Source organism: Rhinolophus ferrumequinum, chromosome 12 (genome assembly GCF_004115265.2).
Source record: "Rhinolophus ferrumequinum isolate MPI-CBG mRhiFer1 chromosome 12, mRhiFer1_v1.p, whole genome shotgun sequence".
NCBI classification, from domain to species: Eukaryota; Metazoa; Chordata; class Mammalia; order Chiroptera; family Rhinolophidae; genus Rhinolophus; species Rhinolophus ferrumequinum.
Window position 1 is genome coordinate 83533668 of NC_046295.1, and position 26982 is coordinate 83560649.

Consider the following 26982-nt stretch of genomic DNA (forward strand, 5'->3'; position numbering starts at 1 on the left):
CCTTCCAAGGGGGTCGGCCCTGCTCAGAGGAGGGGGTGTCCCTCTCAGCCCCAGCCAAGCGTCTCGTGAAGTCACTCCCGGTCCTGGGAGCAGAGCACGACCCTGGAGCCCGTCCACACCTCCACCCCAGGCCCCCCCACATCAGCTCAGAGCACATCTCTGCCCGTCTGACGGTGGCAAGGTGAACACACTGGACACCCCCAACGTTTCTGTGTAGAGCTTGTCACCCGCTTGCCGTGCACAAGCACTTAGGGCTAGGCTGGAGGACACACACCAAGGGTCCCTCCGCTGTGAGGGCCAGACAAGTGCCTGGACTCCTGGCCCTGAGAGCAGGCATCCTGGCCACGGCTTAACTGCTCTGGAAACGCCCCTGGGCAATGTCTGCAGACACTGACTACCAGCTGCCCAACACACAGCCAGAAACGGAGGAAGAGGTAGACGTTCAGGCCAGGTGAAAATCCAACACCCGCTGAGTCACACAGCTTCGTGCACTTATCAACTCAGATAACGGGCACATAGGAGCTGTCTTACTGCATGGGGTCTGATTGCAAAGAAAAAGACCATTAAACCAGCATTAATGCTAGTCAGTGGGGAGGCGCGAGGCATCCGCCGCGGAGACTACACACTGGCTTTACCGTCTGCCCACCTGGAGTTTGTCTGCAAACTACCATAACAAGAAGTTGAAACATCGTGCGATAACACGAGCGGTTGTCTTTTAACTGATCAGACCAGCGAAGATCAAACACGAGATGGCTCACGCGCTGTGGTGTCCTCACTGTGGCCGGCGGGTCGGCCTCTGGGGGATGTGTCCCCCCGGGTCCAGCAAGTCTCCCCTGCACAGCCCACTGCACACCTGTGCTGCCTGCCCTACAGAGGGGACTTCAGATACAGGAAGTGATGTCCATGCAAGACCACACGCCCAGAGAGCTACATGTCATTGCACAAGGTCAGGGAGCGTCCCTCCAGGGAGGGGCTTCGGGCTGGAAGGATGGAGGAGACTTGTCACTGCACGACGCTCTGTGCCCTTGAATCTTGGGCCATGTCCAGAAAGCAACCACTTCAGAGACAGCCAAAACCTGTACACAAAGGCCCAGCTCTACCTGAACACACAGCGTGGGCCCCGCCCACCCACCCGCCCCACAGGGCACTGGCCTTGGTGCTGAAGGACCTGCCGGCCAGGCCAGAGTGGGCGGACACGGCGCCAGGCACTCACGGTGATGACGTCCAGGATGCTGAGCAGGCTGTGGACGCTGTCTCCGGCCAGAACCTCCTTGACCACCACCTCGGTGCCGTCCTGTGCTTGGGAAGCAGAGCAGAGTCGTCCGCTGGTGGGAGGCCCAACCCAGGCCAGCTGGGCAAGCCAACCTCCACCACCGCTGCCAGGAGTGGGACTCGGGTGTGAGGAGCTCGAAAGCACAGAACAGACAGTGAACAGGAGGGATGAAGAAAGCAGGCACCCGGGCAGACGCTCAGCCCACAGTGTCCTCTCTGGGAGGCTTAGGCTGCATGCCCAGACCTAAGGGCACCAGCCCAACTAAAGGGCTGGTCATTGTCAGCACGGATGATAGCACTTCCGTGTATGTCCCCACTGCATTAAGAGAGAAAGGAAACCCTGCAATGCTGGGGGTTTAACACAGGATTTAATGCATTGTTCAGCAACACGTCCTGATCACGTGTCATCAGGCAATTTTGTCGTTGTGTGAATATCACTGAGGCACCTACACAATCCCAGATGGCGTAGCCCACCTGGGCTGTACGGGAGAGCCCAGCCCACATCTGGGCTACAAGCCTGCACAGCTCATTCCTGTACCGACTACTGTGGGCAACTGTAGCACAATGGTAAGTGTTTGTGTACCTAAACATAGAAAAGTACAATGAAAACACAGTAGAAGAGGAAACGGCACACCTGTACAGGGCACCTACTGTGAAGGAGCCTCCAGGACTGGCAGCTGCTCTGGGTGAGTGCGTGGTGAGCGAGTGAGCGGGAGTGGACGTGAAGGCCAGGACGTGACTGTGCACGACTGTACGCTTCACACAAGGGACACCTAGGCCCACTAATTCATAAACAGGACTTTTTCTTCAATAACAAATTAACCGTAGCTCACTGTAACTTTATTGCTGCATAAACGATCTCATTTTACAAAGTAGGACACTTATAGTCAGTAATGCGTTTCGCGGTGACTTCACGACAGCTGTGACGTCACTGTGCAGCAGGGATTTTCAGCTCCATTATAACCCTACGGGACGACCGCCGTCTACATGGTCCACTGTTGACCAAAACATCGTTATTCGGGGCGTGACTGTATCGGACCCAGGGAAACCCTTTGAACTTGTCCAAACCTGGCCCTAATCACCCAGGAGCCCTTCCATGGGCCCAAAGGCTCTGAGGCTTTCAGGAGGTGTGCCCGCTGCATGGCCAGAGCTCTCCATGCTGACAGCCCAGCCGGAGAAGCCTGCACAAAGTCCATTTCCTGTCTAGTCGCCCCTTTAAGTCCAGCCGTAGACAAAGCTACACGCTGAGAATTCTACACAGACAATACATGGTTTAGAAACCATGAGGTCATGCAGGCGCCACGTCGGTCAGGGCCCAGCCCCAGGGCCCCACAGCTGGGAACGCCATCAGGCTGGGGACAACCTTGTCAGTCGGGGTTTAGGAAGTGTCTACTTTAAACAGCAATGAGCGGTGGCGAGCCCAGCTCACACGCCACAGGGTAAATCAACCCGTACGCCTTCCTGGAAAGCAGCGGGACCTTGAAGGTTTGGCCTGGAGGTCAACCCTGGCAACTGTGATTAAAGGGTACAATCTGACAGAGGCAGGAAGCAAGTACTTAACTTCCAAATCAATCAGTACCTTTCTCATTGTCTTAGAGTGAGAATGATTTATAACCTGAAACCTGAAAAGAAGGCAACGGTGCAACTGATGGTGGCAGATCGACAGCCACCCGCTGGGGGGCTCCTGAGGAAGTGGGAGAGGTATTTCAAAGTGCCTGGGATGCATCAGGGGAGATGCAGAACTAAAACCACCCAATGCCCCGAACCCACTAAACAGAAGGCACACATGTGCGTGAGGAAAAGACAACCACCAACGTCCAAAGAGCACCTGCGTTCCAGTGTTGGGGTCAAAGTGTGCCTTTTTCCCCACAGAACTAAAATTAAAATTTTGCCCTAACTTTTCAGTGAAAAACTTCAAAAACTTTGAAGAGCGCAGACCTCTAGGAAATACACCCCAGACTCGCACCCTCCACCTGGCCCCGCGTCCCCCGCACAGGGCAGGCAGGCGCCTTACCGCGTCCTGCAGGCAGACTTCCAGGCGTCCATCCTGCACCACATAGATGCTTGTGTCTGGCTCCCCTGGCTTGAACACGTGCTCCCCTTCGAGCAGCTGCACAAACACCATGTGTCGGCAAAGTTCCAGGAACAGTGGCTTCTCAAAGTGGCCCAGGACCCTGCAAGAACCAGCGTGCTCAGGAGACGCCCTCCAGGCAGGAGGGAAGGCTGCCGGCCTTTGGAGGAGGCTGACGGGGGTAGAGGCCAACATCACCGCAGGCCAGACCCACAGGGCGGGCTTTCCCAGGGATGTGGCCTGGGATCACCGTTGGGACAGAGGCTAAACTATGGGAACTCCCATAAGCTGTTTTCTCATCAGATCAGAGAACTCTGAGGCTGAGACTAGGAACTTGAACCAGATGCGGAGCCAAGGCCAGGCCAAGGGGCACCCTCCCGGGACCAAGAAACAATAATAGAAGGAAGAAAGGGGGTTTCTGGGGAGAGATGGAAGGGACCCAGACTTGTGACCTTCGATTCAGCCCCACACTTGGCACACTCGCTCCATTTCCTCCTGGACATGAAAACACTGACAGCCGTGAAGCACCAGCGGAGAGGCCCCGCTCACTGCGGCAGGAGGGCGAGCACGGCCTCCTGGGCCCAGCGCCTTACCGCACATTTTTCAGCATGTACAAAACTTCTGAGGGCAGGTGAGAATTCTTCACGTCAAACTCCGTGAGGTCAGCCTCCAGCAGAGAGGGCGGGGGCTCCTTTGGCTGCAGGGTGGGGTATTCCTTCTTGAAATGCAGGATCCTACAAGCAATAGGTTCACGGCAGCTAGAATAAGTGCTGCAAGCCCTGAGGCAGGACGGGGGGCATGGCAGCAGTGAGGTCGGTAGCTCGCCAGTGCCACCAGGGAGGGCAGCTGGGACGCGATGTGCGCTGACAGGTACTCAGTACCTCTTAGCCAGAGACAGCACCTTGGTCCTCTTCCTTACCCGCTGCCGGGATGCTGCCGTGTTCCCCACAAGTGTATGGGGGAGTGTGGTCACCTGTAGAGTGAAAGGAGAGGCCGAGTGGTGAGCCTGCGATCAGCTAGATCCAGTTCTCAGCCTCAGGACCTGCCTGTGGGTCACCCGCAGTCCTGACACCAGCCTGCCCAGGACGTGGTCAACCATCCTTGGTGCCGTTGACAATGATGCACCACACGGCCATGTCCCCAAACAGTCAGCGCCCGCCCACAGGGCTCCTGTGTCTCCTTTGCCTGGAGGGTGATGCTGTCCCGCCTCCCCCATCATGCTGGCATGGCAGCCCCTCCCACAGCCATTTAAAAGCCCGCAGCCCTGGCCCTGCCTGCCTCCCTTTCCCTCCAACCTGGTCCCTGCACAACAATCCCTGTCCCTGCACACCCGTCCCTGTACCTACACACTTGTCCCTGCACACCCGTCCCGGTCCCTGCACACCCGTCCCGGTCCCTACACACCTGTCCCGGTCCCTGCACACCCATCCCGGTCCCTACACACCTATCCCAGTCCCTGCACACCTGTCCCGGTCCCTGCACACCTGTTCCGGTCCCTGCACACCCGTCCCTGTCCCTGCACACCCGTCCCTGTCCCTACACACCCGTCCCTGTACCTACACACCTGTCCCTGCACACCTATCCCAGTCCCTGCGCACCTGTCCCTACACACCTGTCCTGGTCCCTGCACACCTGTTCCGGTCCCTGCATACCGGTCCCTGTCCCTGCACAGCCGTCCCTGTCCCTACACACCTGTCCCTGCACACCTGTCCCTGTCCCTACACACCTGTCCCTGCACACCCATCCCTGTCCCTACACACCTGTCCCTGCACACCTATCCCTGTCCCTACACACCTGTCCCTGCACACCTGTTCTGGTCCCCACACGCCCGTCCCATCCTCACACGCCCGTCCCATCCCCGCACGCCTGTCCTGGTCCCCGCATGCCTGTCCTGGGTCTGGAAAGCTCTTCGCCCCTTCCCCACAGTGGAGGCTGACTCCACGCTCTGGACGGTGGTGTGAGTGCCTGGCTCCTACCCTGGACAGTGGCAGGCGCTCGGGCTCTGTGGCCCTCACTGTCCCTCAGCTCCCCAAGGTGCTCAGCCAGCGGCTCAGCTGTGGTGTGGGTGTGTGACCAAAACTCCCGCCCTCCCAGGTGTCCCGCCCACGGGACCATGCTCCTGTGCTCTGCAGCTTGCCACTGCCGGCCTCAGTGGGACCATGGGGGGATGTGTGGCCTGCACAAGGCCCCACACCGTCCCACACTCCAGGGCCTGGCCCCCACAGAGCGGCCACAGCGCGTCGGCAGCCCCAGCTTCTCTTCCCTTTGCCAGCACCTGACACCGACGAGACCAGAAGACGCAGTAAGGAGACGCCCACACCTCCCGGTCTGATAGCTCAAGTTTTGTACCATGGACATGAGGTAACGGTGCAACCTGCTTACAACCCAAGCGCCTCCTCTATGCTGCACTTCAAGGACAGCAGGTCTCTGGCGGTCTGCTGGGCCCTCCCTCCCCTCGGGGTCAGCAGGAAGGGCTCAACCAGGCTGCTGGTCCTCCTGATGGCGGCTTCCACCTCGTGGGGACCTGGCCCCAAATCCTGGCATGACCACCAATCGCAACCCTGGAGCCAGAACCCTCTGTGCCCATGCACCCAGGGATGTTTCTGGAAGGGGCCTGCTGACCTCTCTTCTGGTTAAGATGAACGTCATTCACAGGGCTGACAGGGCCTCACTCTGCACCTGTTTTAATCCGGCTGAGCCCTGTCCAAACTTTCCCGAGCCCCCGAGCCATCCCTGCCCAACTGGTTGCGCCTCTAGGGGTGGGAGGCCCAGGGCTGCAGGATGAAGCAGCACACGCCACGGGCTGCCGGGACCCCATCCTGCGGGGCCTGAGGCCAGGTTACCTTTCTCATGATCTTCCGGCCATAGAACATCACTTTGTCCCTCTTCCGGAATCTGTACTGAGGGACAGGCTGTACGTGTCCTGCAAGGGGAGCAAAGGGCACTGCGGGGCCTGAGGCTCCACCAGGGCAGCTGGCGCACACACACCCGTCCTGCCCCTGCTCCGTCACATAGCACGTGGGAAAGGCCGCAGCCAGCGGCCCAGGGCTGTGACGGACGGGCCAGAGGAAGCGGGAATGGCAGCTCTTGTCACGGAAGCCTTCAGACTCCGTGAGAACACACTCATATTCTGCGGATCCGATGGGCGTGGCCTCGGCCTGTGTCCCACAAAAGCCACCACGGGCCTGAGGGCTGCTCCCCAGAGCTCGAAACACAGGGCAAGTCACCTGAATCTCCCCCGTCCCCCAGAGTGCAGTCTGAAACAATATACTCACGGAACTGGTTAACCCTTCTATAAACAAAAAAGACGGTGATGCCGACGAGGGCCAGGGCCAAGAGGGCTCCAATCGCCATGCCCGTCAGCTGGGTGAGATGACAGACAGAGTGCCCGTCAGCAAAGTCGCCCACCCATCCCAGCCCCAATCTCAGGCTGACACGAGGGCCGGGGCAGCCCGCGGGGACAGCCATCTGGGAGCCTGTGAGGTGGATACCATGGTAGAGTGTGAATGCTGCTCCGTCAACTGCAGCCACCAGGATTGCAGGGCGGTGCCCACGCAGACGCCAGCCTGGAGGAGAACACGCGGTCAGCAAGGGCAGGACGGGCATGGCCCGGGCTTCCCAGGGAGCCGAGGAGCACAGCAAGGAACCTGTCTCCATGGCCACCAGGGGCCAGTCGGGCAGCTGGGCTGTGCTGACAACAAATGCTCTGGGCATTTCATTACGTCATTAACTCATCTGAACCCTGAGCCCTTGGCTTTCCAAGGCCTCAGGATGCAAGTCCAGAGCAAAAGGCCCTACTGGCCCAGGGGCGCAGAGGTCGTCTCTCACTTGGGTCACTGACAGGACCACGCACTGCTGGCCCCAGGGCACATGGAACCCCGAGAGCCAGCAGTGCTAAGAAATGCCAAGGAGCCAGGTGGATTCAGAGAACGTGAAATGCCAGCTCCCAGCACAGAAGGGCTACGAGCCTGCTCCCCCACCAGCCCCTAGGAAAGAGTTACTGGGGGCTTTAGCTGTGCAGTGCCGAGCGATGGAGGGAAGGGAGAAGTGAGCTCGGACGGTGAGCAGGCAGAGGCTGGGGCCACCCATGTGGAGGACGCCAGCAGCTTCCCGAGAGGATGGAGATGAAACCAGAGAGCAGCCAACAGCCACATGCCTCCCCCCCAGGCAGCCAGGTACAGGATGCAGTGGGGACACTTGCCAACCCTTCAAGTTTCTGCACAAGTGCTGAGGACTCGAGCAGCGTGCCTGATCCTTCAGAGAGCCGGGATCAGACATAGCGTCAGTGCCAGAAAACCAAGGAAATTGGAAGGGCCCTCGGAAAGTGTCTCACAAGCAGACTGGCATCAGGACAGTGTCTGCTCGTCCAGAGAACTCAACCTGTGCACTCAGGAGGCCAAAGGGACGGCGGGGGCTTCTGCTCCAGAGCCCGGGCAGCCAGCCCCTCTGGGCCCAGACCGCGTCAGCACCCACAGCCACACCCTTCACTGAAGGGTCCCTCGGAGCGCAGCCACCACCCCGGGACAGCCAGGACTACCCAAGGACAGGACCCACGGGGTCCCCTCGCCTATGCACACAATCTCCACGGCTGGCACCTCAGACTTTTCTAGCTCGTCACTGTCTTAATGCATCAAACTGTCTAGGTTAGGAAGAAAGGTCTCCGTGATGTGGCTACAGATGTGCCACAGAGGAAAAGATGCTCAGTCAAAACAAGCAGGCGAAGTTATACGGGGGAGCAGAGACCGGCAACTGTGACCTCGGGGCAGAAAGAGGCAGGGTCTTAACTCTGAGGAGGGCACAGAGGCCCACACTGCCACTCCCACACGCGGCAGCCAGCTCTCAACGGACCCTTTCTCCAGGCCCAGAAGCGACCCTAACTGGAAGTCGTCTCGGGAACCCTCCTGCTCCGTACCTCCGGGCCGGCATCCTCCTCCTGCTCCATGGCTAAAAGGAAACACAGTGAAGGTGAGAAGACAGACCGATTCCAACGAGGGCCTGTGTTCCAGCAGCTCGCACTGACGTGGGAGAGCCACACTCAGCCTTTCCCCAGGCTCCTTTCCTCGTTAAAGTACGTTTTCATTGAGAGGAAAACCCAGAAGAAACTGCTCTCCACGAAGAGAAGCTGCCTTTCCAGGAGCACAAGAGCCACGTCCCTCTCCACAAATAGCCCTCACGTGTTTGCCCAGCAACCTAGTCCCTGCTCCTCTCCCAGCCCATGGAGGGGAATGTGAGCAGCTGGGCCGAGGCTGAGTGCAGACAGACAGGGCCTCCCCGAGCCTGGGCGGGACAGCGGCAGGCTCACACAGCCCCTGTCTGGTGGCCCCTGCCTGGGGACCTCCCGTTCAGTGTGGCTGAGCCCTCAAGGTGGGCGTGTTGGGTCTAGGGATGACAAACTGGAGACCAGCCCTGCTCAGCTGGCCTCTGTCCAGTGGGGAGAAGCCAGGTCTGGGACTTCACCCTGTAGTTCCCAGGCCCCATAGGACAGTGGCAACAAGGGAGGTTTATCTCTTCCAAAATCCCACCTGGGAAGCCAGGGAGCAGAGGCAGCTGTGGGATCAAAAGTCCTGTGCACTCCCCAGCCCAGGTGGGAAACTTCTCAGGTGAGTGTCCTCAAGGGCCAGCAGGCGGCCAACCCCAGGTCTGCGGCCTCCTACTGCCCTGCCCAGGTGCTAGTCTCCCCACACCCCCAGATTTGTGCTGGGGCGCAGCTCCCCACCTCCAGCACCGGCTAGCGTTCTCCACCCGGGAGCAGCCCTGCAGCCAGAGAAAAGGCCACCCAAGGAAGAACTGGGGGCCTGCGACGGAGGCTTGGGGGCCTGCAGGGCCCTGGGAGTCACGTTCGTGGAGCAGTAGGTCAAGTGGCAGCCGGGTTGGAGGGCTGTCAGGGTTAGGGGCGTCAGAGTTAGGGGACTGGCAGGATAAGGGGTGTCTGGGTTAGGTAACCGGTACTACGGGGTGTAGGGGTTGAAGGGCCATTGGGTTGGGGCGGCAGGATTGGGGGACTTCAGTATTACAGGGACGCCGGGGTCAGACGGTCGGGAGACATCAGTGTTACCGGGGCATCGGAGTTGGGGGACGTCGGTGTTACAGGGGCGTCGGGGTTCAGAGGCGTCGGGGCCGGGACGTTCGTGTTACAGGGGTTGCGGGCAGCGGTTGATACCCGGGGGACTGAGAGGACGCGGGCTGCGGCTCCCACGAGCAGGCGGGCCCGTGGGGCAGTGAGGGAGCTGCTGGCTACCCCTCCCCACGGGGCCGGACCCCGAACTCGCCACCTCCAGGCGCTCGGCGGTCACTCACCGGGACAGCGCGCTCCCGGCGCCCGCGCCCCCGTCACCCCGCCCCGACGTCCCGTCCCCGACGCGTCGGCCCCGACGCCGGATCTCCCTGCGCATTGGCCGGGCCCCGCAAGGCCTGCCCCCGCGCAAGGCCGCGGCTGCGCATTGGACGCGGCGCAGCCAATCGGAGCGGCTCTTGCTGCGGCGCGCCAGCCGCGGGCGCCGGAAGCGGCGCGCAGCGGGGCCTGTCGCCGCGAGATTCCAGGCGGGTGAGGGCCGGCATGGGGCTCCTGAGCGCGGCGGCTCGCTGTCTGGTGCGCGGCGCTGACCGGATGAGCAAGTGGACGAGCAAGCGAGGCCCGCGCTCCTTCTACAAGGGCCGCGGCGCGAAGGCCCCCGGCGTCCACGCCCGCGGCGGGAAGTTCGTGGTGGTCAAGGAGATGGTGCCGGAGCTGGTGGTGCCCGACCTGGCCGGCTTCAAGCTCAAGCCCTACGTGAACTACCGCGCCCCGGCGGGCACGGACACACCCCTGACGGCGGAGCAGCTCTTTCGGGAAGCCGTGGCGCCTGCCATCGAGAAGGACTTCAAGGACGGGACTTTCGACCCCGAGCAGCTGGAGAAGTACGGCTTCGAGCCCACGCAAGAAGGCAAGCTGTTCCAGCTGTACCCCAAGAACTTCCCGCGCTAGCCGAGCGCTGCGCCCTGCCGCCCTCACGTCCTTTCTATTAAAGACCCTGACTCCCACAGTGTGTGTTGCTGGCATCTGGTCGTGGTGCAGGGAAAGCACGCGGTGACCCAGGCGGCGCTCCCATACAGAGTCCATTCCCCGGGGTGCTGGGATCTAGGCCCCGCAAGAGCACGTCCCGTAGCCGGCCGAGGAAGCGCCTGCACAGGGCAGAGCGCGCCACGTGGCAGCCTCTTAATTCACCCCCCCGACTCTTCACTCCCGAGTCACCTGCGATGGGCATATTCTTTATGATAGTTTCCAAAGCAGCTATTTGTGTGTGGGGTGCGGGGGGGCTGTCAGGTGAAAGAAACTGCTCCCTTTGGGGAACCTCAAGATGAGGCTACCCAGGGAGTTAGTGCCTGAACGAAGATCTCTCGAGCAGTCTAATCTTCCTCTGTGTCCTTCCCTTTCAGTGCCTAGCCCACCAGATCTGTGTTCTCGGCTTCACTGGTGATAAGCCTGACACAAACTAAAGGCAGGCTCAGCATTTCTCTATTGAAATAAATGGGCCGTTAGGTGGGAATTGACCATTCAGCATGGAATAATTATTAATGCACTCTGACACATGGGACGTCGGGTTTCATCAGAAAATGAGAACAAACTGTTATTGCGTGTTTTCTGACTCTGAACATATACATCGTATCAGTGATGTATGTAAGTAAGGAACTGGCAAATTCAATAGTGGCCATGACACAAATGCCCTTGTCTGTGGGAGGGAGTCAGGTGGGTCACAAACCCATTTACGCATCTGGGTTACTGGTGTCCACAGTCTGGCAGGTACTCAGTTCACAAAGCCAGGATGAGGAAGTGCGATTGACCCGCCACACTGACATTTCCAATTCACAGCCGGCTAAGGCAACAGCGTACAGACCCGCCATGTGCAAAGGGGGCTAACCACTTCAGTGCCATGATGGGGTGATCTTTTTAAAAGTTCACAGGAAACTACTGGTGTTACAAAGTAGCATTTATAAAAAAAACCGCTTTGTTAATATAAATAACTGCTTAAATAAGGGAGAACAGAAAGTCAAATCCACATGAGAAAGGGAAACGTTTGAGAGCTGGACAGGCCCCTTGCACTGGCGTCCCCCTGCTCCCTGACAGAATCACCATCGGGAAGGGCCCAGCAGGTAAGGTTTATTTAAGAAGCCAACAGCTTTCTTGTTTACACAGTACGCTCCATAAGATGCACTGGGCCCTACACCATAACCTGCACAGACTGGTAAGAATCTCCTGAGATGGTCTCAGGACAGTCCATGCACAGCCGGTCTTCATGATTTCACAGCAAGTACCCTCCCCCTTAGCTCAGCTGTTGTCCCACTTCCAGAGGTGAAGAACATGGTTGTAGAAAGAGCAAGTGGCTAGGAGGCTGATGTCCAAGTGGGCTGTTTCCAGACACGAGTCACTGTCACAGATTTTGGTCCTTGGGGTGTGTAGCCGGCTGCCACTTTTCGTGTCCTCTTTCAGTGGATGCACAGAAGTCCACCCCTTACCTCTACTCTGAGGCTTGGCCCGACTGTCTCCATCATGGTCTGCTAAGCGATCAAAAGATGGAGGTCCTAGTGACTGGCCTACAGCCTTCCGGTTATGGACATCTGCTGTCCTGGCCCCAGGGTCGCTATAGGCAGAGGACCCCAAGAGGAATGACTGCTGGGTCTGCGACAGAAGGTGGAAGTTGAGCCAGGACCAATCAGCTCCATACACCAATGAGTCTGGCAACGTGTAGGACGCAGAGACTGTGCATGCTTCCTGCTTCTCTGGAGTGAGACAGGAGAACACGGAAACAACGCTACTCAGTGTTGATCTTGTCACCCCCAACTGATGGCCCCTGCCCACCCTCACAGGGAGACTGCCATGGGCAGCCAGTGTGTCAGGCAGAGGCGTCAGGGAGGTGTGGCCAGACAGCAGAGGGGAGCAGAGAACAGCTGGCAGCGAGTGCACTGAATCATCAGGCCACACAGGATCGAAAATTCCATAAGGTACAAACAGTACAAGAAAGCCACACTGATTGCAGTGCAATCAGATGAAAAATAACACCATCAAAATACAAAAAAGCCCTCTACCTAGAAATTTAAAGACCTTCAACTAAACCACATGGGTAAAAGCGGAATTACAAACGGAAGTCACAGAATTTCTTTTAAAAAAATGAAATTACTTCACATCAGAACCTAAACATGTGCTCAAATCAGAGAAAAAGTTAGACATAAAAACACTTAATACAAACAAAATAATAAAATTCAGTGAATTGCATTCCTAACTCAAAATGCCAGAGAAAGAACTGAGGGGACGAGGAGGGAGACAAAGATAAAAGGAAAAACTGATGAGACAGAACAGAAAAACCATACAACTAAGAAAAACTCAAAATCCTACTTCTTTAAAATAAATAACAAGATAATCATCTAGCTAACCTAATTAAGGAAAAAGAACTTTACATATATACAGAGGGTGCCAAAAAAATGTATACACATTTTTAGAAAGGAAAAAGCTGTTAAAATTGTAATAATATATACCTATAACAAACGATGAATACAAGTCACGTTTGACTTCTGCAATTACAAGAGGAGCTCAAAGTGGTTCCCATCAGCGTCCAGACACTTCTGATGATGGTGAACTACTGCTTGAGCAACACTGACCAAAGTGTCCACTTGTATGTTTTTTGGCACCCCCGGTATATTGGTATATTTGCATAAATACACAAAGTAAAACCTGACAAAGGGGAAATAACCATTAAAAAGAGGAAATTTTTTTAAAAGCACAGGTGGCTTTTTTACATGCCTTTATGCAAATGAGTTTCAAAATGTAGATGAAATGAGTAAGGAAAATACAGTTCACCAAAACTGACCGCAGTAGAGACATAAAGTATAAACCAATTTTCACAGAAAAATATAAAGTTGTCAAGGAATGTCCACACAAAAATAGATCAGGCCCAGATAGACTCAGGAGAATCTTACCAAATCTTGAAAGAAAAAATAATCCAAATGATCTAAAAATTATTCAAGAGAAAATGAAGAAAAAATTTCACACTTTTGCTTTTGATCTTTACATGAACCAAACAATCTGATACATAATCTTGCTAAAAGTAGCACAAAAGAAAATTTGTATCACTTTGAACATTAATGAAAAACCCTAAATAAGATACCACCCAGAGACCACGTTAAAAAGACCAAGTGGAGTTTATCCCAGGAACACATTCCGTGAGGAAATCCATAAACAAATTCACCATTAATAAATCCAAGGGGAAAATGAGTACAGTTCAATAGATACGCTAAAACCACTTGAGAAAACTTTAACAATTCCTGATTTTAAAAAAACGAAGAACAAGAATTTATGGACACTTCTTCAACATGATAAACTGTACCTTTTGGCAGATGGCACATTTACTTGGAAAACACAGAATCAATGATAAAACTGACGGAAACAATTTATAAAATTTTTAGTAAGGCAGCAGGATATGAAATTATCAACAAAAAAACCCAATAGTTTTCAAATACTCAGACAATATCCAGTTAGAAGTTATAATGGAAGATAATATTGCTATTTTGTTCCAACAGCAACAAAAAAATAAACTACTTAGGAATAAAGTTAATGAGAAATGTACAATGAAAACATACAAAAAGAGACGTGAAAAAATGGAAAGGCATCGCTTTTCTTGAATAAGATAACCCCGGATGGGAAGTTAAGTCAGATGTAAAGTTGATTTATATTTATTGCAATCCTTGTAAAGAACCAATAAACTGCTTTCTGGGACAAGACAAGTTGACATTCAAGTTCAAAATATAAGAATAGTCCGGAAATCCTGGAGAAGAGCCAGAAGAGGCAGTATCGCCACCATCACAAATGCACCACCAGGCCTCCACAATTAAGGCAGTGGGACAGAATGGGGGACGAGAAACCGAAGGTATGTGTGGCATCTCAATTCACTAGGGGCACATGGATTTTTCAATAAATGGTGTTGGGACAGCTCCACACACTACCGAGAAGAACACGGATCTAAGTTCTCACTGTAAAAAACCAAAACCATACGAGTATGAGAAGAAAACACTGGTGATTCCTTTGTAACCTGAGTGTGGGAGGGTAAAGGCTTTTTAACTAAGGCTCAAAATCCAGATTCAATGAAAAACAATTACAAATTGGCTTTAAAAAAACAAAACAAAAACTTTTTCATGGGGGAAAAAACACCACAGGCAAAATCAAGACAGCAAACTGAGAGAAAATGTTTACAACACACACCAGAGATGAAGGGTTAATGCCACTAACACATAAGAACTCTATAAAACTGGGGAGGAGGAGAGGTAGGGGAGGGAAGACCGGAAAACAGAGAGGAAAACAGGCAAAAGACAGACAGATAATTCACAAAAACAAACATATAAAACCAGCCCTTCAACATATGAAAACCTATTCAGCTTTGAGACGTGCAAATTGAAATTAGGCGGAGAGGCCATTTCTCGGTGTCAGGTGCAGAACTCCCAAAGCTGGTCAACACACCCTCTGCAGGGCTGTCGGGAAGCAGGCATTGTCACACGTGGCTGGTGACGCGGTGGAATCTGAGACACATCCTCTGACTCTGCGCCCCACAACTACACACTAGCCCAAACAATACACCTCTGACCAAACAAAAACACAAGGGAGCATTATATGGAACTGCAAAATAGTGGAAACAACTCCAAGTGTCACACAGCAAACCGGATGAGAAAACCATGGTCTACCCACCACTCAGTGGGGTGCTATGTAACTTTAAAGAACGAGGGAGGTTGCTATAAACTGGTATGTATTTTCAATGAAATAAAGCAAACACAGAAGAGTGTGTGAAGAATACCTTTGCATAAGAAAGGAGAAGTATGAGTACACAGGTACATACACACACACACACACACACACACACACACACACATGCACGCACGTTTGTGCAAAAAAATTATAACCCAAACCTAACGAAATGTGTTGTCCACAGGAGGTGAGTGGGGACAAGGTAAGGGAGAGACTTTTAAACACAATTTTAACTTCTAGAATACTGTGAATGTTTTTACATACTCAAAGATAAAAAGTGGGGCAGCCCAGTGGCTCAGGTGGTCGGAGCGCCGTGCTCCTAACACTGAGGCATTAGGTCGCCAGTCCAATCCCCACATGGGCCAGGGAGCTGCGCCATACAACTAGACTGAGAAACAATGGCTTAAAAAAAACGGGGCGGGGGCGAAAAAAATCGAAAGTGAATCAGTAAGGATGAAGAAAAAAATCCTTCAATAAATAACAATAAACCTAATTGTATTTCGAATAACCACCCAGAAAGAAAACACCCAACCCAGGTAACTTCTGAGCACAGCACTCTGACGCCGTGAGATCAATCGGACAGAAGAACCGCAGAGCGTTGGGGGTTCACTCTCTGCTCCTTTTCGTGTGGTCCCAGCAGCGTGAGAGGAACGTGAGGGGAGGCACATGAGGAATGTTTGCTGGGAGCTGGGGTTTTCCCTGGAGAAGGGAGACACATGGAACGAGGCAGCAGGCGAGAACCCCGTGGTGCAGGAACAGAGTGAGAGGTGTCATTATGAACTGACGTAGGACACATGTACACATACACATATGCACATACAGAGGACACCCCAGAGACTACAACCACAAGTGACCAGATCATGAATTCTAAACACCAGTCACCACTGAGGGGACCCAGGTCTCTGTGGAGAAGTGCCTGCTCCAAGCTGGGGTACCAGGCTGGGGGACATGACAGGTAAACTACGAAACGAGCCTGGGGTCGCTGGTGCCAACTAGGAGCACCCAGAAGTCAGCAGGGATAGGTGAGAGGGACATAGCAGGCAGCTCCAAGGGGCCCTTACGGGGAAACTCTGGGACGAGGGGACATTGTGACAAATAAAGACATAATGGATTATGACCCACTGAACAACAAAAATCCACGAATGTATATGGACATCAAATAAACACAGATAGATAGACGGGAGAACAGAAAACCCTTCCTTACAAGAACATTAATTAAAAATGGAGGAAAAAAGAACTGTAGAAAGAATGGTAACAAAAAAATCCCCTTTTTGCAATGACAGCAATAAATTATCCCGACAGGAATCAAAGGGATTGAGGGACAGTGTGAAGAGGACACAGGTCAGAGTCACAGCACAGACTGCTGTTAATCAGAGCGGGACAACCGTACCTGCACGGGGAGAAAGCCGGGAGACCACCGCAGCCAAGTGATCGATCAAAAGAACAGCTTCAAGGGACAAAGTGGCATCATGTGCCTGTGACACAACACACTCAGGAGAGCACAGTGTCATTTTCCTAATGTTCTTGACAAATGCAAACCCCATACAGGACATTCATTTCAGAGTCGAGGCTGTGAACAGACTCAAAGCACCAGAAGGAAGGAGGGGTCACGCCAACAGCAACCGCAGGAGAGCTGGGGCTCGAGCGGCTCTAACGTCACAGGACAGACTGCAGGCAAAGCTGTGAGTTACTAGAGGCAGAGGGACGCCTGGAAGGACGAGGCTGCTGCGTCAGGAAAACGGCGGCAGGGAGCCCCAGCTCCACGAGCAGGGCCTGACTGTCCCACGCTGGCGGCCAGGCCTGCAACAGCGCGCGTCCCACGCAGACAGGCCAGCAAGGAAACGGACAGCTTGGCCGACGCCTGTTACAAGCCCAAGAGCATGGCCACCGGCACACACCACCTGCTGGGCCACCAAAAAGGTGTCCCCAAGCGATGAGACCAGAGATCAGTAACGGAAGGAAGGAAAGAAATCCAGGGCACTTGCAATGGGAAGATTAAACATCACGCTCCTCAACGACCCAGAAGTGGAAGCAGATGTGTCAGGGGACACCAGGACACAGCTGGGGATGAGGAGGACGACATTCCGGAACATGTGGTCACAGGGAAGGCGGGGCTGGGAAGGCAACCACCCTGAATTCGCCAACACAACCAAAGGAGGACGGCCCAAGGGTTCACAAAACAAAGAGCGATGATGGCTGGGAAGCGATGTGGGACGGCAAAAGGACGGGGGCTGAGGGACAGGAAAGGCAGGGCGGTCCTGAGCGAGGAGCACGGGCGAGGCGGCTTCCATCGCTCTGTGTGGAGAGGCATCAGGTGCTGACAGTGACAGGAAGAGGGGAACTGAGCCCAGCTGGGACAGTGACAAGGTCCTGGCTGGGGAAGACCGAGAACCTGCCGGAGTGTGAGCTTCAGTGAGGCCCTCCCTGCAGGGTGACAGTCTCCTTGCAGCCACGCTTTGTGGGACCAGCCCAGAAAGTGTGAGAAAGGGAGCGAGGAGGAGAGTTGGAGCGCGCTTCGTGCTTGGACACCAGCCCAGCAGGAGGACCAGGCAGAGGTGGGCCAAACACGGTTATGACAGTGACAAATGCATGGACTGCTGCAGTGAGGGACCAACTGGGACAACAGAGCTGGTCAGGAGACTGTGGTCACAGGTTAGTGCGCTACTGAGACTTTGCGACTGGCACAGCTGGTTGGCGCAGCCATTGGGTGTGGGGGGGATCTAGGGTGTGAGCCTGGGAATAGTGGGGGAGGGGAGGAAGCTGGGAGCCCCCCCAGCCCGGCTGCCTCGGCCCCCTCACCTATTGCTTTCTGGCAGTTGAAGATCCTGAAGCCTCCGTGCATGCACGCTGCCAGGAGCAGGTGGCGGTGGAAAGGGTGCCACCTGAGCCTCCACACGCCGCCCTGCACGGCTGTGTCTGCAAAGGGCTGCCGCATGTTCCGAATGTCCCACAGCAGGACGTGCTCGTCATAGCTGAAAGCCACCGACCAGACAGTGTGCTCCCCAAGGCCCCTAGGTGGCAGGGGACATCTCCCAGGGACACCCACACCACTCATCCCTCCAGGACAGAGCCCCCTTTCCTACACGCTGGTTTGAGAGCAGGCCCAATTAAACATCACAGTGGTCAACTGACGATGGCAGTGGAAGATGCCAGGAGGACCCGGGTGACTGCGGGGGACTCACCTTCCTGTGGCCAAGAGGTTCTCCTGGTGGGGGCTGCTCTGGATGCTGCACACGCCCATGGAGTGTCTGCGAGCAGAGGGGGAGACTTGGCGAGCACCAGGAGGGGACTGCCCAGCGGGAAGGGATGGGGGCGGGAGGGCTGTCACACGCCCACACTGGCCCCTCACGCCTTACCTCTTGCTGCTGAATATGGATGTGTCAGGTGTCCTGGTGTCCCAGCCTTTCAAAAGGCCATCGTCCCCACCTGTGTGGAAACAGAAACACCCACCAACAATGGCACGGATGCTACGGAGCAGCCATTTCTCAGGCAAGGGATGCACGTCTGGAGGAAATTCCTGCGGGTGACTTCCAAGATGGTTTCCGGTTGGCACCAGGCAGAAGAGCCCCGGTGACAGCACCTCAGAAACAGTCACCCCGGTACCTACTGTGTCTTTAGACTTGAAGAGGATACCTGCAGCGAAGAAGGGAAAGACTGACGGGCTCTGCCTACAGGAACCCAAGGGAAAACCAGGAAGTGGTGGGGGCGCAATCACAGGTCATGCACAGCTGAGCTGCCTCCCGTGCAGGCTCCAGCGTTACACGCCTGGCTGCCAGGACCAGAGTCGCGACAGCAAGGAACACGGGACAGGAACTCCACGGAGGAGGCAGCAAACAGGTAGACTTCCTAAGGTTTTGGAACCTTCAGCACAGCCCCATGGCTTTTCAGGGAAATGCCCCTTGTAACCTTACGGTAAAAAGGACGCCTTGCTCGTTTGCGGGTATTGAAAGGATAAGAACTGGGGAGTTGACACTCACAACCAGTCTGTGAAAAAAAAGCAATACCAAGTCACTGGGTGACAGTGGTATCTTGAAGGAAGGAAAGAAAGGCTGAAGAGCAGGGTCCCCAGGGAGTGTAAAAGGGAGCAAAAGGAAAATGCTAGGCCTGACCATCCATCCCTCCTCCTCCATCCCACCATCCATCCAGCCACCTTCCACTTAACCACTCGCCCATCTAATAGGTACTTACTGAGCGCCCTACAGTCCCTGTAACAGACGTGAGAGGTACAGGATAAATACAACCAACACTAAAGTGAACCAGCAGAATCCGTCCATCCAGGCATGAAGCCTGCACGTGCGCCTCCTGTGTGCGCTGCCACCTGCAGCAAATTCGCAGAGAGGTGTGGCTCCCTCACACACCTGTACCTCACCCTCCTGTCACACTCCACACCAACCCCAGGACCCTGCTGACCAATGTCACACACCCAGTGCCGTCCTTACGTCCAGTCTGAGTCCTTGACATCTGTCACCCCGACTACAGGTCTCCACCCCCGTTGCCTGGCCCCGCCTCCGCCCCCCCAGCACCTACCCTCCACTCATGAACCAGAGTCAGGACATGGCATCGCTGTTCCGTTCTCCGCAATAGCCGCTGTTCCACGCTGAGCAGGGCCCGTCCTTCCTGTGACCTGGCCCGTGCCCCCAACCTCACCTTCCGTTCTGACAGCCCCTCGTGTACCGTGGCCAGGCTGGCAACACCGCTCTCCTGCCACACCAGGCCCACTCCTGCTGTAGGCTTTGGCCTGCACGGCCATGGTCTGTGACAGGCTGCAGCTGCCCCCAGCACCCCAACCCCTTTCTTCTCTCCAAAGAATCTCTCACCTCTGACCCACTGTGCAGGTTCCATGTTTACTGTGTCTTATGTGTGGTGTTCACTGTCTGTGAACTTCCACTGAGTATGAGCTCAATGTCTCCTGTTCACTGACGTGCCCCAAGCACCTAGAACAGAGCCTGGCACATAGTATGTGGTCAATAAACACGTGCTGAGTAAGTGAATCAGTCCTAAGTGGTTAAGTCATGTCCCTGGTACACCCGTGCTCTGAGTTAGCTAAGCCTCAAGTTAGGAGCGCTGAGCCAAGAATGAGCGACCTCAAAAAATTCAGTCTGCACTGTTTGCACCAACACTGTTTGAGGGTGTCCCTCAACTAATGCCCACAGGAGCCTGCCCTCAGGGAGGTGGCACCAAGCACAGCACCGTATTTCAGATGCACACGGGCACCGTGTGATGATGGGCCAGAGCTGGCCAGCGTTTAAGGATAGGTTTTAAGGTGAGCCCTCCCAGAACAGCAGCGGCAGCTGTGAGGGAGTCAGCACGAGGTTGGACGCAGAGGCTGCAGAGAACACAGATGTCTGAGGGTAAAGAGGCCTACCCCCAAGTGTGCAGGCCCCGGACGTCATCGGGTGTCCTGCGTAGGAGCTGCCAAGGGGCTGCACCGCGACCGGGGGCCACAAAGTTGGGGTGTTTTTAAAGCCATCGCTCTGGCTGGGAAAGTCAAGACTGAACACAGGGCCATCATTTAGCGCTCTGCGGTGACAAACAAGATGAAACAGTGGCCCAGACAGGTGAGGAGAAAAAGAGATGCGAATTGTGAGATGCTGAGAAAAGAAAACCAACAAGATGTGGACTCAGGACAGGGTTGAGGGGACAGAGGTGTCCGATTTGGGCCACCAGACCCTATCCTGTGGCCGGGCCGTTAGAGGGGAGCCCCTGCAGGAGTGCTGGGCAGTGGGCAAGACAAATGGGCCGAGAGCTCAGAAGAAAAGGTCAGGCCACCAAATGCAGCTGTTTCTGGAGGAGCGACCATAGCTGGAGTCAGTGGAGCAGAACCCGACAGGCCCAAGGACAGTGGACAGCAAACAGGCCCGGCAAGTCTGGTCCGTACTACAGGTACCATACGGGACAGCTGCGCCGTGACCATGCAGGGACAAGGGTGGGGACAGAGGGCCAGGCATGAGCACTGCTGAGAGGCCAAGTGGAGGGAAGCCAAAGGCATTAGAGGGAGTCCTGGTGGGTAGTGACACCGTGCAGCCTCCGTGGGCACCCAGCGCTGCCCTGACCGCTCCCCTCCGCAGCCTTCAGCGCACTCCCAGCAACTGGACAGAGAAGGGAGTAGGGGGCCCTTTCTTTGTCCCTCTGCAAAGGCTGAGGCTCCTCAGAGACCAAGGCCTCCCACCTCCCACGAGCGACCATCTGGGCCAGAGAAGTTGGCCAGAGCCACCCTGCTCCTGGAGCCACTTGTCCCACACACACATCCACCTCGCAATAGCAGGAAGTGGATCCTGTCTCTCTCTTGCTTCTTTCTCTTCAGGACAGTAAACTGTCTCCAAAAAGGGAGCAGCAAACCCAACATCCAGCATGACCGTCAGTGCTGGACCCAGAAGTACCAGGTGAAAGCCAGGAAGCCTCTGCTGAGATCCCTGGAGCAAAGATTTGACATGGAGAAGCAGGGCTCCTACTGCTCCAACCGGGGGCAGCACCACCGAGACCCTGTGATGCCTGCGGCCAAATGCGCTCTGCTAAGCGGTGGACAGCTTTCGCCCCACAAAAGGCCTTCAAGATGCCAACAGCGGGAGTCACGGCCTTGTTGGCCTCACTTGCTCCCCGCCCCCCAGCAAGCCTTCAGAGAAGGGAGTGTGACAGCGTGCTGGCCGCGTGCTCCCTCCCTCACGGGGCTGGTGCCCACGGAGTACCCACCTGAGTACACGATATCCGTCTGCCAGTAGTTGAAAGCAGCGATCCAGGCCTCGAAGTGATGGGCCTGCCACGTGGCCACACCCTGTAGTCCAGGCCCTGCCTCGGTCACTTTCAAGAGGTGGAGTTGCCCCCTGGAGTCACTGCTGATGACTTTGAGGGGCTGGTCACTGGCCCTAGACACAGGGGACCCATGGACATTACACGCAGACCCAAACTCATCACCCACTTCTGGTTCCCAATGCTGACATTTCATGCCCCCACGACACCTCATGGGAGTGGCTCTTGAGGGACCTGGTACAGGGACACGCCTCTTAAGAGGCTGGCATGGGCATCTGGCAGAGACCGAAGCTACCGTTTAGCTTCTCAAAACAAATTAGTGACAGCGTCTCCTGATGAGAACACTGTCCCATTTACCTAAATGGCTAGCACCAGTCCTTTTAGATACAGACTGGCAGAGCCACAGTCAAGGCCAGCACAAGTGGCTTTAATGTTCTCATGCGTGAAACTTGGAATGGCCCATCCCTGGCGCTGGCCCTCACCTGCCAGCTTTCCCCGTGGACCAGTCCAGAGACAAGGCCAGACACTGCTTCTCCAAAGCAAAGCTGGAAAACGGCTGCAGCGTGTACGTGTTCTACTGGAGAGAAAGGGGCGCCATCAAAGGGGAACAGCCCTGGACCCTGAGATTCTTCCTCTGCTTCACATATGCGCTCCCAGGTGAACGTGTGTGTCAGCCATCGTCAGAGCAGAGCCTGAGGATGCTGGAGAATTGGTCCCTGCCCTCCGGGAGCGCACGTGGTATGCCTGTAGGGCAAGCAGGTCTCTCTCCGTTTTAGACCCGGTGCTAGCCGTGCCTCCTGGTCACATGACATGCACTCTCTACCTCCCCGGGCCTCCAGGGAGGCTGGAGTCGGAGATAACGGCAACTTTCCTCAGGTCCCCTTTCAGAAGCCACCAGCAACCATGAAAAGCTTACTTCTCTTTTCTAAGGTGCGTGTAGTTTTCTCACCCAAGCCATCTGGAAAGTGCCCCACTGCACGACTCCCAGCGCCTCCCTGCTCACCTGCTCCTGCCTCAGACATCTCGTCCCTAAAGCAGGGCTGTGGCTTGCCACTGGCCTCAGGCAAGGGCCTTTCCATACAAGCCTACGGGCCCCTGCTCCACGCCTCCTAGCACTGCTCCTAGCACGGCGGTCCCCAGAGGCCGCTGCGGTCCTACGGGCTGTTCACTGCTAGCCTCCGCAGGACTGCCGGCTGTCCAACGCTTGTGAGAGTCACAGCGATCGTGTGCTCTCCTAGCCGTCAGTGAGAGGTAGCACTCGCAGGGGGAAGCCACGGCCACTCCTTCCCAGGGGGAAGCCACGGCCACTCCTTCCCAGGGGGAAGCCACGGCCATTCTTGGTCTCAGCACCATCAACCCTGCCAAGCTGGTCCTTAAAGAACTTTCAGGTCACTGACAGGTAAATGAACAGCCTGTCACTTCAGCTCTTCTGCTGGTGACATATAAGGTCCCCTCTGGAGTGAGATGCAGAATCCTGTGATTTAAAATAGACTACATGCTGCCTTAGAACATTTTGTGAAAAAGTGGACCACTGCACGGAAACCAACCTAGAAAAATGCTTGTAGGAACACAGCCTCCCCTCCCACGCCCTGTCCATTTGGGTTCCTCCCACCCCCACATCGCTGGCCCCAACACTGACCTTGGACCCCACCAAGCGCAGCAGCTCTATGGACCCGCCAGCATGCGCCACACCCAGGAGGGCATGGCCGGCCACCGGGATATGGCACCTGAGGAGAGAGTTCACATCCAGTCAGAACACGAAGTCTGCCCAGGGCATCACGCACCCCAGTATTCATCTCTAACGTCTCGGCTGCTACACTGGGCTGGATCCCACAGCCGTTCCAAAGAGATCCCCGCTTATGAACTACACGTGGGCATCACTGATCAGCGATACTAACTCCAGGGACCCGCCAAAGAAGATGGGCCCCAAGTCGGCAGCATCCTACCAGAGGCAGCGGGTGCGCAGGGCAGTGAAGTGAACCTGTAGTTCACACCTCTCCCCGACGTGCTGCGGGCGTCAGGCTCCCCTGACCCAGTCACAGGCACCACAACAAACCCCAGACCCGTGGGATGCTACCAGACGTGTACCATTTCATGTCCAGGATGGCAGGAGTATCTCTTCTCTGGATCTCAACCAGGGGGCAGGCACTGCTGTCCTCACTCAGACTGTACAGGTAGAGACGGCCTACGCGGACCTGCGGCTCCTCAGCCTCTGGGGCATTCTGCAGGAAAGGCAGATGCATCCTCTGAGGACGGAGTGGGGTGCTGGGCATGGGAACGGGACGGAGGAGGGGAAGAGAGTCTGGCACCTGCCTGGGCGGGCAGCCCACACTGAACTGTGTGCCAGATGAGGATGCACAGAGCTGCTCCTAAACCGCTAACAGGGGCCGGCTGTGCCCAGGGTCCCCACAGGACCCCGTCTAGCGGGCACAGCCCCGGCTCAGGCCTGCTGCTGCAGTGCCAGTTCTCACCCTTAAGCGTCCTGGTCTGGATCCACACAGAGGCTTCGATAGACTAGGTCCAGCCCCTGAAATCCCATCACCTCTTTACTCTGGGCTTCATCCCTCAACGGGGCCACGGCTGCATACAGGCGACATTCTGTTCCCGAGCTGCCCGCTTCTAACCTACATCCCGCCCACAAGGCCAGTGTGGCATCTCCGCCTCCTGGGAGACCCCACACGACTTGTCGCCGCAGCGGGCCGGGCTCCGCCTCTGTGGGCCTTACCGCCCTCCCGAGCGTCCCGGGAGCCGGGACTCTGGCTACGCGGGACGGACCCGGGGAGCGGGAGCGGGCGCCTGGGCCCGCGGCGGGACCGCGTGGCGGGCATGCGCACCTTGCTGTGCGTGAGGGCCAGCTCCCGCAGCTGGTAGGTGCCGCAGGCCAGCAAGCGCCTGCAGCCCTCCAGCGGGCACCACTCCACCGAGTCCGCCGTGTACTCTGTGTCCGCTGCCTGCAGCAGCCGGACGCCGCCGCCCGGCGCCCGGGATTCCCAGGACGCGGCCGGGCGCCGGAGGCGGGCGGACGGGGCCCGGTTGCCAGCCAGGGTCGGGGACGGCCGCCGGACGGCGGTGAAAGCGGGGCTGGAGGCGGCGACCCGGGCGCGGAGAGAAACGCACAGCCCACGGCAGGTACAGCTCCGCTTCCGCAGTCACCTGCCTCCCGGCTCCTTCCGGGGCGGGACTTCCGGCCGCCGTTACGGCGGGACTGATGCGCCCCCTGCCGGCCCGCGGACTTCCACGGGCCCCACGTGCGTGCCCGGCCGCGCCCCCGGCCCTGTCCGCCGGCCTGGGGGGCTTGGAGAGCACGGCCCAGTGTCGCGCACTGAATGGCAGCAGAGCTGGGCCCTGTGAAGGGGAGCAGAGGAGTTGGCAGGAAAGCGGGGCATGGACGTGGGGGCGCGCCACGGGCTTGGGCTTTCAGGGAGCCGAGTCCAAGGTCGGCCCAAAAGGAGCTGGGCCTCGGCTGCCCTCCGTACCGCGAGTGCACCCACTAAGGCAAGACGTGCAGCGCAGAGGCGGGCGCACAGACCTGTCTGCCAGGACAGCAGAGAAAGAGTGCAGGGCCAGAGCGGGGTGCCTGATGTGAGCCGCAGGGCCCTGGCAGGAGTGGAGGGCAGGCGGGGGGCGGCGGTGCACAGGGGCCCCCAGAGCCGGCATCAGCTAGATTTGGGATGTAAGGGAGGAGAGCCGGCACAGCCATGGTCTGATTTGGGAGATTAAGCATAAAACACCATTCAAGAAAACTAGTGTGCTCTGCACAACAGGTTAGGGTTACGCACGTGGTGGACATGTTATGGATGGAATTGTCCCACACCGCCACAGAAGGTGACCTTTGGAGGTGGTCTCTGCGGAGGTGATCCAGTTAAAATGAGGCCACAGGAGAGAGGAGGCTAATCCCATAGGAGTGCTGTCTTCATGAAGGGGGATTGGTGAGGGCCATCTCCAGCGGGGAGACAGTGAAGGCAGAGGATCGGTGATGCACCTACAGAACAACGAACGCCTGAGGCTGCCACAAGCTAGCGCAGGCCTGGGATGCACCTTGCCTTAGTCCTGCAGAGGGAGCGTGGGGCTGCCCAACACCTTGATTTGAGTCCCTGCCTCCAGAAGGAAACATTTTAAGCTCCTCCGTTGGTGATACTTTGCTATGGCAGAACCCTAACGTCCACATGGACACCTGGGTATTCAGCCAGCAGTTTTGAAGCAGGGCTGTGACTACAAACATACATGAATCAGCAGCTCGGATGGAAGCTGGAGCAGGGAAGCAGAAAGGGATGGCTGGGAAGCAACAGGACATTCTGAAGGGGCTGAACCCCCTTACCTGGTACAAAAAGTTCAGGTCCAGCAGCCCCACGCCACGTTCCACACAGGTTAGAAACAAGCCCCATATTTTAAACATCTGAAGGTTGAACTAGCACAGACGTTGTCAGGTTTATGGCTACAAAGATCCAGAGGTCGTGGCCACCAGAAAAGAAACCAGGGGCTGGATACCAGGGGACAAGGGAAGCGAACGGGTAAAAAGTGGGGACCCAACAGCCTCTTCACAACAGCATCCGGTCCAGGGGCCACAGCAGTGACGTGAGCAAAGGGAAGAGACTGCCATCGGGGCAAACTCTAGACCCAAGGCCACCTTCCCAGCTCCAGCCCTAGGCCCTTCAGCAGCACATACTGGGCATGTGGGCACAGCATGGTCAGATAGGGGATGGCCACCTGCTGCGGCTCCAGCTCCCAATGGCTGGAGTGGACAGCGATCCCGGGTCAGTGTGGCGCTGTGTGGTCTGCCGAGACCCTGGGCATTTCCCTGTCAATATCAATCTCTCCAAGAGCTGAGCACAGGTCAGGGGATGTAGACAGGTGGGCGTGCCAGCCTGGCTACTCCCCAAAGGACACAGGCACAGCCCACAGCCTGCAGTCCAGTGCCTCCTTGTCCCCGGAGCCTGTTTGAAAGCCCGTGCCTGGGGGCCACCCAAACCCCAACATGTCAGCCTACACAAGCTTCCCAAACCAACCTTCCTGGCCAGAGCTGGCCTCTGGAAGGCATTAGCCCAGCCCCAGTGTCCGAGGGATGACTGTCTCAGGATCACACGTTATCTCCCTCCCCAATAGCTTTGAGCCCCTTACGGCTCAC

The 26982-nt window shown here is 56.4% G+C and overlaps 3 protein-coding genes across 6 annotated transcripts in view; 1 reads left to right on the forward strand and 2 right to left on the reverse strand.

The window, feature by feature from the left end:
* PNPLA7 (patatin like phospholipase domain containing 7) overlaps positions 1 to 9713 on the reverse strand; it is a 67028-nt gene extending 57315 nt beyond the window's left edge. For 3 of the 4 annotated variants that reach the window (XM_033123149.1, XM_033123147.1, XM_033123148.1), the window contains exons 1-9: positions 9641 to 9692; positions 8256 to 8287; positions 6835 to 6909; positions 6619 to 6706; positions 6187 to 6266; positions 4225 to 4316; positions 3937 to 4077; positions 3287 to 3446; positions 1214 to 1294 (exon numbers count right to left, since the gene is read on the reverse strand). In XM_033123149.1, coding sequence (XP_032979040.1) covers positions 1214 to 1294; positions 3287 to 3446; positions 3937 to 4077; positions 4225 to 4316; positions 6187 to 6266; positions 6619 to 6706; positions 6835 to 6909; positions 8256 to 8285 — 747 coding nt within the window. In that variant the 5' untranslated portion in view covers positions 8286 to 8287; positions 9641 to 9692. Of the gene's footprint in view, positions 1 to 1213; positions 1295 to 3286; positions 3447 to 3936; positions 4078 to 4224; positions 4317 to 6186; positions 6267 to 6618; positions 6707 to 6834; positions 6910 to 8255; positions 8288 to 9640 lie in introns of all 4 variants that reach the window. The other variant, XM_033123150.1, reaches the window with a different exon arrangement.
* Positions 9714 to 9818: 105 nt separating this feature from the next.
* On the forward strand, positions 9819 to 10365 carry MRPL41 (mitochondrial ribosomal protein L41). Its single transcript, XM_033123151.1, has one exon. The coding sequence runs from the start codon at positions 9900 to 9902 to the stop codon at positions 10305 to 10307; it is 408 nt and encodes a 135-aa protein (XP_032979042.1). The 5' UTR covers positions 9819 to 9899; the 3' UTR covers positions 10308 to 10365.
* A 927-nt stretch (positions 10366 to 11292) lies between these two features.
* DPH7 (diphthamide biosynthesis 7) lies at positions 11293 to 25006 on the reverse strand (the record flags this gene model as incomplete). Its single annotated transcript, XM_033122078.1, has 9 exons — positions 11293 to 12100; positions 17910 to 18082; positions 18293 to 18358; positions 18467 to 18536; positions 21801 to 21973; positions 22340 to 22431; positions 23497 to 23584; positions 23946 to 24079; positions 24692 to 25006. Coding segments are annotated over 9 exons (1563 nt in total), but the record flags the coding sequence as incomplete, so codon positions are not given.
* Between the last annotated feature and the right edge of the window lie 1976 nt (positions 25007 to 26982).